At 36.0% G+C, this 17,727-nt stretch overlaps 1 protein-coding gene across 1 annotated transcript in view; it reads left to right on the top strand.

Moving 5' to 3' along the window:
* The window catches only part of LOC107491149 (uncharacterized), a 28,692-nt gene extending 11,507 nt beyond the window's left edge, over window positions 1-17,185 (top strand). Inside the window, 24 exon segments of the mRNA XM_052261543.1 lie at window positions 133-1,770; window positions 1,878-3,097; window positions 3,903-4,187; window positions 5,107-5,679; window positions 5,775-5,846; window positions 5,939-6,343; window positions 6,700-6,889; window positions 6,982-7,747; window positions 8,028-8,144; window positions 9,002-9,279; window positions 11,109-11,296; window positions 11,382-11,465; window positions 12,110-12,160; window positions 12,239-12,418; window positions 12,501-12,811; window positions 12,921-13,271; window positions 13,367-13,430; window positions 14,355-14,501; window positions 14,713-14,817; window positions 14,910-15,020; window positions 15,095-15,199; window positions 15,599-15,668; window positions 15,791-16,487; window positions 16,798-17,185. Coding sequence (XP_052117503.1) covers window positions 133-1,770; window positions 1,878-3,097; window positions 3,903-4,187; window positions 5,107-5,679; window positions 5,775-5,846; window positions 5,939-6,343; window positions 6,700-6,889; window positions 6,982-7,747; window positions 8,028-8,144; window positions 9,002-9,279; window positions 11,109-11,296; window positions 11,382-11,465; window positions 12,110-12,160; window positions 12,239-12,418; window positions 12,501-12,811; window positions 12,921-13,271; window positions 13,367-13,430; window positions 14,355-14,501; window positions 14,713-14,817; window positions 14,910-15,020; window positions 15,095-15,199; window positions 15,599-15,668; window positions 15,791-16,487; window positions 16,798-16,834 — 8,045 coding nt within the window. The 3' untranslated portion in view covers window positions 16,835-17,185.
* Window positions 17,186-17,727: the final 542 nt, after the last annotated feature.

The following is a 17,727-nucleotide window of genomic DNA, read 5'->3' on the forward strand; positions in this document are numbered from 1 at the left end:
ATAGACATGCGGTATCTTTTCAAAAATGTCTCTCTGTCCGTCTCTTCAGTTATGGACTATTATTGTTTACGTTATCACTTGATTGGCTTAAGTAATTGCAAGCTATCTTAATGTATGTAAATACTAAAACAGAGTTCATTGTTAGGACAAAACAAATTATTAATGTTCACTGAAACGAAATCTTTGTACTTTGCAGGTATGGTTCCACGGAATTTCAGGAGTTATTTCTTAGTATAAGATCTTTAATGGTCTCTATTTGTGAAAAGAAAGATGAAAAAGACAGCCTTTTGGTTCTTTCCTCTGGGAATTTATCTTCTCCTATTAGTGCAGTTGGAGAAGAGTCTGTTTCTGGACCAAGTAATGAATTTGATCAACATTCTGATGCAGCTTTATCTGGTGATGCATGTTTTGCAATGCATTATGAATCTCCTGGAACTGATTTACTTTGTCACAAGTGTATTATGTACCTAAATAATACTGACATCCACTGTTACCCACATATTGTGGGACTTTTTGTTGGATTCTTCAATATGTTGTCTTCCTATAATATCAATTTTGAGAACTCTGCTTGCAGTGATACTTCTGAGGTTTCAAACATTTTATCAACTCTTGGCTCACAGAAGTTTGGCTTCTCAAATTATTTCGAATTTGGTTCCTCTGATTCTGCATGCATTCCAGTGGATCATTTTCCATTTGTTACAATTCACAATACTGACTCTCTGCATAATCTAGAGAGTGCACTTATATATGCCATTCCTGAGTGGAGAAAATATTTTACTCTGAGGGACAAAAAAATTAGATGTTCCAAAATTAACCTGAGAAGAAGGTCCAGATTTTCCCACGTTTCACCCTCAAAGTCCAGACCCAATTCTGGATATCTAAAGGAATCTGGGATTGCGAGTATCTCTAACGTTATTTCTATAGAGCTGCATGTTTGTGGAATACGAGTACATTTTCACGACTCATCATGCATTATTGGAACAATAATGGTACCTACATCTAAATCCTGTCTCTTATTTTGTGAAGAAAGCTTTGATATTTTGTCTTCTTTCGAAGGATTGGTTCTCACATCATCTTGGTGGGGCCGGAATTTCCAAGATTATCTATGGGGTCCCTGCTCAAATTTATCTCCTATTTTGAATGTGCGTGTCAGGAAAGGAAAGAACATATCTTCAACTATTGGGTTGGAAGTAAGTATTAGTGTTCAGCATGTGTACTGCATGTTACCCTCTGAGTATCTCTCCATCATCATTGGTTACTTTTCATTAGCTGAATGGGGTGGCGATTCAAGTGGTAGATCTCCTGTAGTGGAGCAGAGTGATGTGTATGTTAAAAATGAAATGAGTATCACAGTTAAGTTTGAGGTCTTGGACTCTACTCTTATTTTTCCAGTGGAGAGTAATGAATACCAATATCTAAAGGTTGAAATGCGGCAGTTATATGGTAGTTTTATTGAGAATTCTGGTTTTGACAACATATTGAAGAGTATCCCTCCTGAATGTTTGGTTCCTGTTCAGAAGCTTGCCAAGAGGAATAATTGTGTAAATGTGTTTGCCCGTGATGTCTACCTATTATTTGTTTTGTGCAAGAATGATATGTATGGATCAGCAACAATTGAACAGAATACTGAGTTTGTGTTAAATACTTTAATTGCCCCTATAAATGCTGATGTTTGGGTTAGAATTCCATATGGTGAGCCTAGTTGCAACAGCTCTTCATCATCCATATGTTGCATGACAAACATCAGCAGTTGTTATATTATTGCTGAAGGTAAACCCTCTTCTTAATTTATCCAACTTTTCCTTGTTATTTACTTTTGAATTATTCATAAGTAGTATTATCCACTTGGACTTAAAAAATTTTCCGTCAAAAAACAGATAGTAATTTTTTGGATGGATGTTTGGCCCTATTGGATGTTATTGATGAGTTCTCCACTGTTGAAGATAAATCAAAATGTTTCCAATCAGATCTTCTGCAATTCCTAGATTTGAAGAGAAGTTTAAAGGCAACTGGTGCCATTTCAACAACTCCAGGTGCTTCAATGATGATATTGACAGAAATAAAATGTCACACTCAGTCTTTGTTGATAAGCTTCTGTCACAAAAAAGAAGATTCTGTTGAACTAATAGCTAAGGGTGATTTCCAATTTATTTGCTCTGCATCCTTGGTAAATGATTCACTGGTTTCGATAGATGTAGGTTTCTCCACCCTTGTGTTATACTCCCCACACGATTCTATGTTAGCAAAATTCAGTTCAGCTCCCTGTTCCACATTAGTACTTGAAATATCTTTTTCTAAATCTTTGGACAGTCAGAATGAAGTCAGCCTCAGTCTTTCGTCTCTTGATGTTTGGCTTCATCTGTGTGAGTGGACTGAGGTTCTTAAATTCCTCAATCATTTGAGTGTAAGTTTGGACAAAAATGTTTCTACAGATGCAACACCCAAGAGCTTGTCTTTCAATGCAGCTGATTCTGTAAAAATGACAGCAAGATGTGATGCTTCCAATTTCCTTGATTCCGACATTAACTCATTGCAGTTTACATCACAAGAAGCAGAGAATGTTGTTTTAATGATTGTTAAGTCGAACCTCATTTCAATTTCATTTCACATCCCTGTCTGGGTTAGTGAAGAACCTTGCTTGGAATTTCAGCTTTCTGAAGGTCTCAAAGTGACACCTTTAAGTGCATCCTCTGATTTGGTTGAAGAGAAAGACACAAAATTCCTGACAGTGACTTTGAACATGAATGGTTTTGAATTTTTCATGAGTAGCAGAGATTTCCATCTGAAGTCCAACATGGAAAAATTGAGCTGTGTAATAATGACTCTTGAGAATGGAAGATATACATCTTCGCCTCTTTGTGATATCTTTGAGGTTCATGTGGAAGCTGTACTGTGCAAGAACCCAACAAACACAACCGAGTCCAGGGTGGAGATTATATGTGATCATTCAGATGTGTGGCTTTCACATCCTGCATTCTATTTATGGGGTGCTATAAAATTCGACATTCCCAAATCTGGCTCTTCCCAGTATTCTGCTAGCGGCATTGCTTTCAAGTTTAATATGAGGAAAGTCTCTATTCTGCTAACAGATGGAAAGGTATCTTCTTAATATAGTTTCTCTAGTCAACTTGTTTGATTTTTTGTGGTTGGGTGGTAGGGGTGAGATGTGGTGCAATATGACATGCATGAGATGATCTTTTGAAAAGCTACAAGATATGGGTGTAATCATATAGCAGTATATATCAATCCATAAAATATAATTATATACATTTGTGACTGCCCTGTGTCCCTATGCATTTTCTAACTCCACATGGTTGGAAGCCAGTTATTTGTTTATCAGTAAACAGCTTCCATGCTCGAATCGTCGGGTGAAGTGTTGGGATTTACTTACCTTAGGGTCTTGTGAGCATTTAGTTTACTCTTGAACTCTCAACAAAGTTGGTCATGAAAATGATTCTGCAGTCCTTATAAACAAGTGGTTGTAGTTTGATCTTTGCTGGGTTCATTCTTATAATCAAAAGGGCCTTAGGGATTCCTATTTCTTGCTTCCTACTCTTAAGTGATCTTTTGTTTCTAGCTTATCTATTACTTCAAAAGGGATCTAGTAAAGTGTCATGATCAATCATGAGTTCTTACCAACAATTTAAGAATTTACAAGAGTTGGAAGATGAAGATTTATATTTAGCATATCCCTAAACTTGAGATAAGGATTTAAATTGTGAATTTATCTGGATTAGTTTAGAGCTTTTTTAATCAGATCCGTAACCGCATTCTTTTCTCTTTCTTTTGACAAATAAACTCTATATATTGATTCCTTATGTGGTTTTGTTTTAAATCCTATAGTTATGCTAGTTTGATATATTCATCTGTTTGCTATTTTAACCCCTTTCTGTTCTTTGTAGTGGAGCTATAATGGGGCACAGATGGAGATTCTAGTCAGAAACATCCTCTTTCATGTAAAGACAAGCGAAAAACTTATGGAATGTTCAGTTACTGGCAATCTTCAAGTTAATTACAATAATATTGAGAAGGTGTCGTGGGAGCCTTTTATTGAACCTTGGCAGCTTCTATTGACTTTAGTTAGAGAACAAGAAACGAGTACTGTGCTGAGTATGTCTGTTCCAACAGAAATCATTTTCAAGTCTACTACTCAGCTGAACATTAATATCACAGAATCCTTAGTTGAGGTATATAATTTCTTCTTTTTTTTTTTTAAAAAAAAAAAAAAGGTTGTGGGAGGATAAGAGATCCTTCTAACAAAGGATCATTTAAACTTAGTTTCCCAATCTCTCAACATGTCTTAGAAGGAAATTCCTCTAAAACAGAGAATGAGTTTCACACTAGAGGCCAAATGTTTAATTCTCTCCCATAAAACTTATCTGAAAATCCATCATTAAATGTGCTTAAATTGCACTCAACCCAAATACTCCAAATAGGGGCGGATACTGCACAATGCCACCAAAATTTTGCCTCTTTCCTTTTCCAAAAACCAGCAAACCTAGTCAACAAAAACTGATCTAAGGATGGCAGGCACACCAAAGCTCACTAAAGACAGATAGAAAAAAACATTCCACAAAGCATTAGCCATAGAACAGTGCAAAAACAAATGTGATGCTGTTCCTGAATATACTCCACACATCAGGGGAGATAGACTTATGTGGCCTTCAAACTTGATATCATTTGTCTTCCTCTCTATCTTTCCTCTTCTTTCTTTTTTCCCCCTTTTTAGGGAATCTATTTTCTGACATGACTATAATTCATCTCTATGGAAAATTGTGAAATTGACTGGATCAGGTGCTTTCTTTTTTGCTCCCAGATGATCATGTTGACCCTGTAGATATATTAGTAGTTAGTGCATAATATTCAGTGTCATAAATTCTTTTGTTACAATAATTCCAATTGTTCTTAAAATGATGTCTCTTTTGAATGACCGAATAAATTGGCGGATTTCAGTCTTGTTAATCTACACTTACTGTTCTGTTTGGTGGTTTTTTGATATGCTAATATTTATCAATACTTGGTGTGGGATTTGACTGTGTGTAACTTGAGGTTACCACCATGAAGAAGTTACCCTGGAGTTTCAATGGTGAGGTGTGTTTCTTGCAGTGTGTTTCACGCACAACTGAGATGCTCTTGGATGCGCTGGGGCTGGTAGGATTGAATAATTATGATGGCAACAAACTTATCCATTCACCATATGCTGAGCTCATGTGTACGAGAAGATGTGGTGCTCCCTATGTCCTACAAAACCTAACTTCTGTTCCTCTTCTATATCATGTATATCATGGTCCTTTAAATCCTGATGAACTTTATGATTCCAATGAGAAATATGGAAAATATGTAAACCCAGGTTCCACAATTCCAATATACATGGATGAAAACACTGAAGAGCGGCTTTCACGTTACAGGCCTTCTCATTCTTCTGATAGTCTAAATGATCAGAGGCTAAATGGTTTTGCTCATCATTATATAACTGTGCAGCTTGAAGGAACACCTATGCCATCTAACCCAATGTCAATGGATTTAGTAGGAGTTACATACTTTGAGGTTAATTTCTCCAAGACATATAATGAAAATGACGAGGATGGTAGAATGAGTACAGGGCCTACTTTCATTGTTCCCGTTGTTTTTGACGTTTCAGTGCTGCGCTATAGCAAGTTAATTCGGATATACTCCACTGTATGTACAAAGTGATAATATTAAATTATTTTCAGAAAAAACTGTGAATTTTCCATATACCTCATTCTGTTTCCTTGTATGATATTTACTGACAGGTTGTACTCCAAAATGCAACTTCTATTCCTCTTGAGCTGCGGTTTGATATTCCATTTGGTGTGTCACCGACGGTACATAAGTTTCTCCTTGTACAACTCAATTTTGTTATTGCATATTTGTAGATGTTATATTGCTTAAATGATGTATCATTAAATTACTTCAGATATTAGATCCGATACACCCAGGGAAACAGTTACCACTTCCACTGCACTTGGCTGAAGCTGGTTTTGTAAGGTGGCGGCCTATGGGAAGCTCTTATTTGTGGAGTGAAGCTCACAACCTCTCAAATCTTCTATCAGTGAATAGCAGAGTAGGAAATTTAAAATCATTTGTCTGCTATCCATCTCACCCAAGTAGTCATCCATTTCGTTGCTGCCTATCAGTTAAGAATATCAGCTTGACTTCATCTGGTTGGATGAACAGTAATATCTCTGCAGATGATGGAAAAAAGCGTTATATTCATCACTTGATCCTAAGTGCTCCTTTAATAATTAGCAACTACCTTCCTAAGGAAGTTTTGTTGGTTAGTGAAAGTTCAGGGGTAAATCATACTGTGAGGGTTTCAGAGGTTTGTGATAGTTGGTTGTTTCTTTATTTTGTGATAGTCGTTTGGGTGGAGTCTATGGTGAATATAATTATAGTGGCTATGGTGGCTATACATCTTTGAAAACACTTAAAAAGTGTTGCTAAAAGTAAGGTCATATTTTTTTTTATATTTTTGCAACAATTTATTTTTGTTTTTCAAATTAGAAAGTGTTTTCAAATATTATAAAAATGTCACTTTAATTTTAACAACACTTTTGAAGGGTTACCAAATTTGTATAGTCACCAAAGCCACTATAATGATAGCCATCATAGCATGCACCTAGTTGTTTGTTTCTTTATCTTTGACAGGCTAAAATTTCACAACTTTTTGCTGTCTAGGTGGAAACTTCTGTTTATCATATTGATCCCTCTCATGATCTAGGAGTGGAGATCTGCATTGACGGATTTAAACATTCTGATTTCAAGTTTCCTCGTTTAGAAAATTTCTGCACTCTGGCCAAGTTCAGTGAAACTGAAACCAAGTTTTCACTGTCTGAAACCCTGATATTTGAACCAACTAATTCAGACGGTAACTTTTTCTTGTATAGTTTTTTTTTTTTTTCTTTTGTTTAATGTATTGTGAACGCATCTTTATAATTATTTTCTTCGTCTCTCCTATAGGTCATATGTATGTTACAGTGGAGAAGGTGATTGATGCATATTCTGGTAGCAGGGAAGTAATAATATATGTTCCTTTCATCTTATATAACTGCATGGGTTTTCCTATGTGTATAAAAGAAACAACTAGTGGGTCAAATCAGAGGGGATTTGTTATTCCTTCGTATTATGATTTTTGTGAAAACGAAACAATTTCTACAAAAAAGGATGGTCTCTCTCTCCTGTCATCCAGCCACGAGTTACATGCTGAAGTTCCTCATAACCCAAGGAGTTATTTGAAGAATCATACCATCTCATGCAGAGAGGATGTTACTGCAAACACTCCGAGCTTCCCAGGTAGTTCCTTATTCTCTGGTAACTACCATGGAAGTTTAGGAAGACAACGAAGGAAAACTGGTTCTATAAATGGGATTTCATCTTTAGGAAGATCGAAGAATACAGCCAGCTCCATTATCCAGTCAACTTGGAAGGATTTTGGTTCCGGTAATCAGGAGCATGGAAAGGTTGGGCCATGTATGTATTCTCCTGCTGCTAATTCTGCTATAAATGAGATTTTGGTTAAATTAAGTAGATATTTCCCTGGAGATGCTAGCGAACAGTTGCCATTTTCTTTGTGGTCAAGTCCATTTTCTCTGCTACCACCAAGTGGTTCAAGTACGATTCTTGTTCCTCAGTTAGCGTCAAATTCTGCATTCATTGTAGCTGTGACTTCTAACACAATTGGTGAACAATATACTGGGAGGACAAATGCAATCACTTTCCAGCCTAGGTAACATACTTTGTGGATATTGTGATTGTTAAAGTCTATCATTGGAGCTTAAGCTTAAGCTTTTTTAAGATGGTTGGTCCAGTGGCATAAGAGTTAAGCCTGCTTGACGAAGTGGTTAGGAGTTTTATACTTATTAATCTATAATACTCTTAATTAAACTTCAATTATGTTAGCCATATTGACTCATTTTGTTCCCTATTTAATTTGAAATGGTGTTGTTAGATGAGGATGTACATGTAGTGTCAGCCTATCTCGTTATTGAATAGTTTTTAATATGCAGATTTGTAATCAGCAATGCATGCAGCAAGGAAATATCTTACAAACAGAAGGGAACTGATGTAATTTTTTATTTAGGAATAGGGGAACATGCTCATCTTCATTGGACAGATATGACTAGGTATGTGTCTTGGTCAATTTGAATTTTGTCTCTGTTGGAAATTGCTAGTTGGAAGACTTGTATATTTCTGCATGAGTGGTGATATTTACCTATACATAAAATGATAAGGTACTAGCGAGGTCTTGTGAAAGGCTCATGAATTTGATGCATTAGTTATATTGGCAACTGATTTTTTTTCCAACTCATTACATGAATAGATACACGTACCTGATTAGTCAGCTATTGATTGGTACATTTCTATACTGAATTTTATGGAACACTTTGTTTTGCAACCGTAGATCAGTTTTTCCTGACTTTTATTGCTGGTGTTGGGAGAACGAATGAAGCCAGATCTTTGTGGCATTGTTACATATATGCCACTGTTTCAAGTATTTTTTAAGAATAAACTTTTGGACAAGTTTGGTTTGTAGGAATAGGATTAGATTTAGTAATATTTGGTATAAACCTCATAATCTTTTTAGAGGAATATAGTTGAGAGATTGGGAAGCTGTGCTCTAGCCTTATCGTTGATATTTATTAATTTTGCTCCTGTTAGAAGGATTTCTTGTCGGTCCATCTTCTTGACTTCTTCCTTTACTCTCTCTAACTTCTTGTTCAGAAAATCTAGGGCCTCTATGACGCCTGTAATTTTTGTTTTGAAAAGTCTTTAGCTAGTTTCTCTCTTTGAATACTCCATTTGCAGTTAGTGGAATCAGCATGCAACCGAAAATGCTTCCATTACTAAATATTCAATTTATGTGATTCATTCATTCTCTTGCACTGTTTTCCTTCCTGTTTTCTTTTCTTCCTGTTTATTTTTTAGTTTTATCTCTTTATTCCACTTATTTAAACTAGTCATATTCTAATATATGCTACAGGGAGTTGCTTGTCTCAATTTGTTACAATGAATCAGGATGGCAGTGGTCTGGAAGCTTTTTGCCAGATCATCTAGGTGATACACAACTGAAAATGAGGAACATTGTTTTTGGCACTTCAGACATGATTCGAGTTGAGGTGCAGAATGCTGACATATCAATGGGGGATGAAAAAATAATTGGAAGCATTAAGGGAAACTCAGGCACCAACTTGATTCTTTTGTCGGATGATGATACAGGGTATATGCCATACAGAATTGATAATTTCTCCAAGGAGGTTGGTCTCTATTCTCTGTTTCATTATTACACCACGTGGAATTTAAATAATTTGGAATCTGAAGGTTACTGCTATTAAAATCTGATTTTGGATTGTTTTCCCTCTTTGTTATGCATGTCAATATGTATTCTCTGATTTCTTTATCTTTTCATGTGAATGCCTACTATTGTTATGATTTAATGCTTTTTTTAACTGTCATTTCATGGTTCTTGCTTGTGAATTAAGTCTTTTAATCATTCTGTATGGTTCAATTTAATGGTTCCTTGGATAGACAGATTAAAGCCATTTCAGGGAACAGTAGCTCTGTAAGATATGAAATATTTATTAGTCTTTATACAATTAATGTTCAATAAGTGATACCTAGGTTAATATTGGACGATTAATACATATTCAGGAATGGACGAGTCTTGGTAATCTCATAAGAAAGAACATCAGTTTGGCAACAAAATTGCTATGGCTTTTTCCTTTAGAGCCCCATTCTTTATGGCATCAGGTATATGGCATGAACGGAAATGGATGGGATGCAAATCCTGCTAGTGATTATGCTACCTTAAACCCTTTCCTTTCTCTAAAAGTAAGGATAGTTCTCATTTTCTCTTGTTGGAAGATAATTGAAAAGGTGTTTCTCCTTTTTATATGTCATTTTCCTGTCTTTATTGCCTATTCTCTTTACATAACTCTCCTATGAGAATTTTTACAAGCTTCCTATTCTTGGAACATCCACTTTTTTCAGAACCTTAGTGATAGAGAGTCCTCTGAGTTAGGCAATGTTTTGGGTCTGCTTGATAATGCTACTGTCTTCTAACCCTGCTAAAAGTTATGGTTGCTTGATACATCTATGTGCATATATGCAACTATCTGGAGTATTTGCCTAGAATGCAACTTATGCTCTTTTAATGATAGATTTTCAGGGAAGTTGTTGTATGGAATAGAATAGGTACCAAGCCATTATATGGTGTAAACTTCCTGGGCACTTCAGAGAACTTTCCCTCTCAGACATGTTGAGAGATTGGAAGGTCACGGATNAAAATGGTAAAAAATAAATAAATACAACAACAACAACAACAACAACAACAACAACAAAGCCTTATCCTAATAGGTGGAGTTGGCTATATGGATCAAACAACGTCATTGAATTCTATCATGTATCATGTCTACAAAGAGACCGTTTACATGTAGAGAGAGTTTGACCACTTCATGGATGGCCTTTCTAGGTCTTCCTCTGCCTTTTACCTATTGTCCATCTTCCATCTCATCCACCCTCCTGACTTGGTGCTTTGTCGGTCTTATTCTCACATGTCCAAACCACTTGAGACGCGATTCTACCATCTTTTCCACAATAGGTGCTACTTCAACTCTCTCTCTCATATCTTTGTTCCTTATTCTATCCAATCGCATATGATCACTCATCCATCTCAACATCTTCATCTCTGCAACACTTAATTTATGTTCGTGTTTCCCTTTGGTCGCCCAACACTCTGTACCATAAAGCATAGTCAGTCTGATAGCAGTGCAATAACCTTTAAGTTTTAAATGCACCTTTTTGTCACATATAAAACCAGACGCACTCCGCTATTTTGACCAACCTGCTTGGATCCTATAATTTGCATCATGTTCAATCTCTCCAGATACTTAAAACTTTTAACTTTTCGTAGGATGTTTTAAATAAATAAATATCCAGGTTTTGTAAAAATTTTTCCAATATGCAAAACCAACTGAAAAGTAATTCCATTTATTTCGCAGAAACAGCACTTATAATTCCTTTATAATTGGTGCTTTATTAATTCTGATTTGTGCTAGCTTTTCTTACTTCCTGCAGTTATTAAAGACAAGCACTAAATATGCGTGAGCTGCTTTATTGTAATGGTTGTTGAAATTTACTATTTTCTTTCTTGGCTATGTTATAGAGATTGCGAATATATCAGCAGAAATGTGAAATGTTTGACACAGTCATTCACTCATACAGTTCTTACCCTTACACTTGGGATGAACCCTGCTATCCTCATCGTCTTACAGTCGAGGTAACCCTTTTCTCATTTCAATTTAAAAAGGTTTATGGAAACTTCCAATTACTTTACTTAGGAATGATTGCTTTAAAAACGGAAGGTACCTGGAGAGCGAGTTTTAGGATCATATGCCCTTGATGATGTAAAAGAATATAGGCCTGTATGTTTGCCGCCATCTTCCGAGGTAAACCATTTACCCTTCTACATTATGTTCCTATTGTACAACTTCGTCAATTGTTACAAACTTTGAGCAGCTAAATTTTTTAGCGATGAGGTTTGGTATTTGCTTTCTAGTTAAAGGATCTTAACTTTTTGTGTTGAGTTCTCTTCTCCTCTCATGTTCGTTTGTCATTATTTTCCAACGCTGTTTGAGTGTGCCATCAGCAATTTGGACTTGATTTATTTTGACAGTGAGCAGTTTTGAAACATTGTAATATCTCTAGTTTTGGTTTTGTGCTTGTGGGTACTCTATGAAGTAATTTACTTGTTACAAAAATTGATGCATAGATATGGGGGAGTCAGAGAGATTTACATATGATTTCTATTTATTGTGATGGGTATCCGATAGTCTGCAAAGGAAGGTTTAGTGGAAGGTTTCATCTGTAATCCATCTGAAGCTGTATCTTGTTACCCTAGTCCTTAATGCAATTATTAAAAATAAAAATAAAATAAAATAAATATTTAAGTTCCGTGTCACAATGCATTGCTTTTTGCAAATGACAGTTTATCTCATGCATAATATTAGTTGAAGTCTAGAGAATTTATCAATAAAAAAGTCATTTATCCAAGTCTAATTTCTAAAGTAGCTTATTTACATGTTTATTGAAGAAACCAGAAAGGACTTTCTTTTTATCAGTGCATGCAGAGGGAGCAACAAAGGTAATTCGATGGTGGTTTTGATTTCAAATAATTTCGAACTCAGCGCTTCCTCTCAATGACGATGTGTAATATTTGCAGGTCCTCAGTATTCTCGATTCAAATTATCATGTTTTTAGTGATGTTAAAAAATCAGATATCCGACAAACTGCAGATAAAAGGTTATATGATCACAAACAAGTTAAGCTGTCAGAGTACAAGGAAAAAATATCAATTTTTATTCCGTGTATTGGAATATCTTTGATTAATTCATACTCACAGGTGTGCACGCTATAAACTTTCATTTAGTATCCCGTTTCTATTCAACCTCTCAATTCTCATAATAGTAGTGTTATTTCTGTAGGAATTGCTTTTTGGCTGTATTAAGGATATACAAATTGAGCTACTACAGAGTTTGGATCGTCAAAGCCTTTCCTTGCAGATAGCCTTCTTACAAATTGACAACCAGTTGCGCACCACTCCATATCCTGTTATGTTGTCATTTGATAGTGGATACAAGTCCTGTGCTGCTGACAACGTGAAATATAGGGATGATGTTGGGGGGAAAAGAATTGAAAAGTTAAATCAGATTTCTATTCCCGTGTTTAGCCTAGAAATATCGAAGTGGAGGAAGAAAGACATTTCGTTTATTTCATTTGAATACATAAAATTGAGGTTACTATCTCCCAAGTTTGATGTTTTTTTTTTTCAGTTTATATTACTGGTACCTCTTGGTGTTAATATACTTTCAGTCTAATAATCATAATGTGCTGTGTGCTTGCAGGATGGCAGATTTCCGTCTTGAGATTGAACAAGAAGTCATATTAAGCTTGTTTGAGTTCTTCACAAATATCACTTGTGGGATGCAATGTGGAATCATGGCATCTTCGGATCACTATGAGGGAGCATCACTAAAGGATTCCTCCTTTGTTCAGACTGAGAAATTGAGATTAACTACTGACCAATGTCCTCCAAGAATTGATTCCTTTTTCAATGGAAAATCAAAAAAATATGTGGCATTGCCTTCCATCACTCCAATTGGGGCCCCTTGGCAGGATATTTATCTTTTGGCAAGAACCCAGAAGAAAGTTTATATTGAAATTCTTGAATTGGCACCAATCAAAATGACTTTGAGGTAAAATGTACATTGCCATGTTTACTCTAACAGTATTTTTCTGTTCTTTTGTTCATTACTTACATATTGACTCGGTATAAATTATATGTTTGTAGTTTTTCTAGTGCCCCATGGATGCTTCACAATCGGATCCTGACATCCAAGGAATTTCTTATCCATGTAAGTAACATTTTTTTGAAATTATCCTTTTCTATCCAAAACTAATTCTATTGTGATACTGGTGACTGCTGGCTCCATAGCAAGAGCATGAATGAAATTGAATAAGAGTTGAATTTCTAGTTCAACATAAATCTTGTGTGAATGGTCATGTTATGAGAGGTCTTTCATTTGCCTCTACTCTATAGCTTTATCTTTTGGAGAAAACGGTTCTTGCCAGTTGCCATTCACATTGTCATTCTCTGCATGTATAACATCTTTTAATTGTTAAGCTTAAGTTTCAGAGCATTAGGAGTTCACTATTTTTTACCTGGCCTCTATTATTTTTCCGTTCTCTCTTTTATTTAGGCAGAGTTCGAGTCCTTCTTGTAAAATATTCTCCTCATCATTAAGGTTTCAATTTCAAGGATTCTATACCCATTAGTGAGCATTTGGTCTGTGAAAATATACACTTTTCACATATGGAAATATAAAGTTCAGACTCATGACAAAACCAAGGAAATTCTACACCAAGAAGCCTGCTACTAAATTTTGGGGGAAAAAATGATAATTATATTTTACATATGTAACTTCTCCGCAAGAATTGTCTCCTAAGTTTCCAAATTTTTCTGAGTGGTTATGTTATGTGCCTGGAGGTGACTAGTGTGAGAGGTAGAATAAAAGTGGACAAATGAGTGAAGGAGTGTACATTTTACAAGTGTGGTGCACACGGTGTAGTTAGTGGCCAAGGGTGCGGTGGCGCCTCAGGAATGTTAAGGGATTCTGAGTGTGACAGTACACCAATTCTAAGAATAGATTTTCATAAGGTTTTTCTTATCAACATGGTTTTTTCTAGATATCTTTGATGAATTTTATGATGATACTAAGGTTCCTCACATTTTCTTCTACATTAGATAGTATTTTCTAACAGATTATGATTAATTTCAGCGAGGTCTAATGGCTCTTGCTGATGTTGAGGGGGCTCAAATTTATTTGAAGGATTTAAGTATTGCTCACCACATGGCCAGTTGGGAATCTATTCAGGAGATTCTAATTAGGCATTACAACCGCCAACTACTTCATGAGATCTACAAGGTAAAATGTTAATTGAATTAATTCATATAGCAAACTGCTTATGGTTTCTTCCTTCTGCAGGTTAGAAATATAAAGTATTATTGACTACCAATACCATGAATGTTCTTTTATTAAGTTTGTAATTTCCATTGTAGCATATTGCATTTCTTTATGCAACGTTGTGTCACATGTTCGACAGCCTTTCACCCTTTCCTGCTTTCTAAATTTGCAGGTGTTTGGTTCTGCTGGTGTGATTGGTAATCCCTTGGGTTTTGTGAGAAGCATGGGTCTTGGCATTAGAGATTTCTTATCAGTGCCTGCAAAGAGCATTATGCAGGTAAAAGTTTAAATTCTGCTTCCTTACTTGTTTTCAATTATCTTAGATACTCAATTAACTAATGGATTTAGCACTATTGGTATAACCTTCAGAGTCCCACCGGACTTGTTATGGGCATGGCTCAGGGCACCTCTAGTCTTTTAAGCAACACAGTGTATGCCATCAGTGATGCGGCTTCCCAATTCAGTAAAGCTGCACGCAAGGTATTTCTTGCTTTGCTGCAATGATAATTCTATTTACTTTGTTTTTTTAACCATAGGGAACCTTTTACTTCCAGGGTATTGTTGCATTTACATATGACGACCAAGCAGTTTCACGTATGGAAAAACACCAGGCAACTGTAACCTCAGATAGCAAAGGCGTAATTAATGAAGTCTTAGAGGTTGGTTAATGATTTCATCATTTTCGTGTTATAGCATCCAATAAGAATATTCTGTTGCATGTTGTCCAAAGAGAAACCTTCAGCAGATGGATATGTTTCTTAAGCTTTTTCCCTTCAGGGGACAGGAATTTTTGCAGCTCCCCTTCCTACTACTAATGAGCCCTGCTTGATTACTTCTGCTCACACTTAACTTGATGGGTGCCATTGATCTTTGAATGTGTAGGATATAGGTTAGCATGGCAATTAACATGATTAGCATAATAGCATCTACATTGAAATTTACCTATGCAATTTAGTTGGATTTTTCTTTTATGCCACTATTGGTTCTTCTTTATCTTTTTGTGTTAGCATAATTTTTATTGTGCAAATGCAAGTTGTCCTTAACTTTATTGTTTACAGGGATTGACTGGTCTTCTCCAGTCACCTGTAAGAGGAGCTGAGAAGCATGGTCTCCCCGGTGTCCTCTCAGGTAAATCGAATTGAATTTTAGAGCAACTTGAAGAATGCCCTGTGATAATTTTTTCATGAGATATGATATTACTTTTCTCCGGACTACTGACTACTTTTCTGTTTCATATTTATTTACTGCAGGAGTTGCTTTAGGAATTACAGGACTAGTAGCAAAACCTGCTGCTAGTATACTCGAAGTTACCGGCAAAACTGCACTCAGTATTCGAAACCGCAGTAAGCCCAATCAATTGAGATCCCAATGCTTTAGGATCCGTCTTCCAAGGCCACTGAGCCATGAACGTCCATTAAAACCTTATTCATGGGAAGAAGCTGTTGGGATATCCGTCCTTCTGGAGGCTGAGGATGGTCTAAAATTCAAAGACGAGAAGTTAGTGGCTTGCAAAGCCCTCAAAGAATCTGGTAAGTTTGTCGTCTTAACAGAGAGATTTGTATTGATTGTTTTCAGTCCTTGGTTAGTAACATTGGGCAAGCCTGAGTTTCCCGGCATCCCTGCCGATCTCGAGTGGATAATTGAATGGGAGATTGGATTGGAAAACATAGTACATGCTGACGCCGCTCAAGCGGTTGTACACATAGTTAGTAGCAGACCAGATTCCCTATTGAGACAAAATCACCATTCTCCTAAGCGAAGCAGCAGTAGAACCAGAGCTGTGCATTGGAACCATAATCCAACTCATCTTCCACTCCCCCAGACGAACTTGGAGCTATCATCTGAGGAAGATGCAACCAACTTGTTACAGCTCTTGTTGTCTGCCACTGAAGAATGGAAAGGCAAAGCTTCACACTGCGGGCGCATCCTGCATCGGGCTAATCTCAAGTATGTTACTTTCTACTGGAAGTTTGAGTAGTTGCATGATGTACAATGTCTATCTCATAGAGGGTTCATATAGTTCTGGATAACCGAGTCTCATCTCATGTTTTGCCAAGTTTAAAAAGAAGAAAAAAGAATACACATTAATCTCCTCATTTGCGTTTCTATGGGCCTAATTTTCATGCACACATCATAGATGCGTCTCTGAAAAAATTTTGCTGTCATCTTTCGGGAGATGAGAACACACTCAGTATCACATTGTCCATGTATTCAATTAATTGTTATGGCACCCTCCATAAACTCGTATTCTGTCCAGGACCAAAAATGAAGCAAACGTGAAAGAGGGGATGTGATTCTTCTATATTTGGAGAGCAATTCAACTACACTGAGCAGAGATTTTGCTGAATTTTCTCTACTTGTAATTATTCTTGTACATTATATGTTTATATTTTGTTTGTCCTTGCTCCCCATTTGTTCTTGGGAGTAAATATTTCCCATAGTTGTATAGAATAGTGGTTATTATTTTGTTTTTATAATCCTTGTAATTATTGGGTGTTTCATTTGCTTGTGTTTGTCCCATTTTTGGAAGTATAGTCATGGATGTACAAGGTGTGATAGATCATATATAGGAAGATTTTATTTAAGGCTTAACTAACTCCATGCATTTAGTGTGAAACATAACTTGTTGACATGGATTATTTTTACTAATTGTGTGCAACAATTTGTTTAAAACTTGCTTCGATCACATAAAATGAAATTCCAAGTTGGAACACTAAACAATTAAACTCATTGTTCAATGGTTATGTTTTACGTATTTTGTCTGTGGAGATTCATTTAATTGGGAATAATCAAAGAAATGAAAGGAAAATCAATCACCACGTTTTGGTGCTAAGTTCCTGAGGACCGGTTTCGAATGATTCCCACATCTTGAGCATATATGCTTAAAAATTTGACGGTAAACTCAATTAGTAAAATGTTGCGTTTTGGTGACTCGTAATGTGTTACAGTTGGTTTTATCTTCTGTTAAATTCGACGATAACGAGTCCTAAAATTTAAAGTGCGAACTTTCTTTCTTTTCATTTTGGAAATCTTCTCTCTCTCATCTCTATTCTCCCACTCTCTCTAACCCTCTCCTCTTTTTGCTGCTGTATTAGTCCTGTTGCCGTTGGTGCCTCTTAAGCAGATGTCAGTCCATTATGAGAAAAATTATATGTATAATAGAATTATTTTAGTCATTTTCTATAAT

The sequence above is a fragment of the Arachis duranensis genome, chromosome 5 (genome assembly GCF_000817695.3).
Source record: "Arachis duranensis cultivar V14167 chromosome 5, aradu.V14167.gnm2.J7QH, whole genome shotgun sequence".
Taxonomy (NCBI): Eukaryota; Viridiplantae; Streptophyta; class Magnoliopsida; order Fabales; family Fabaceae; genus Arachis; species Arachis duranensis.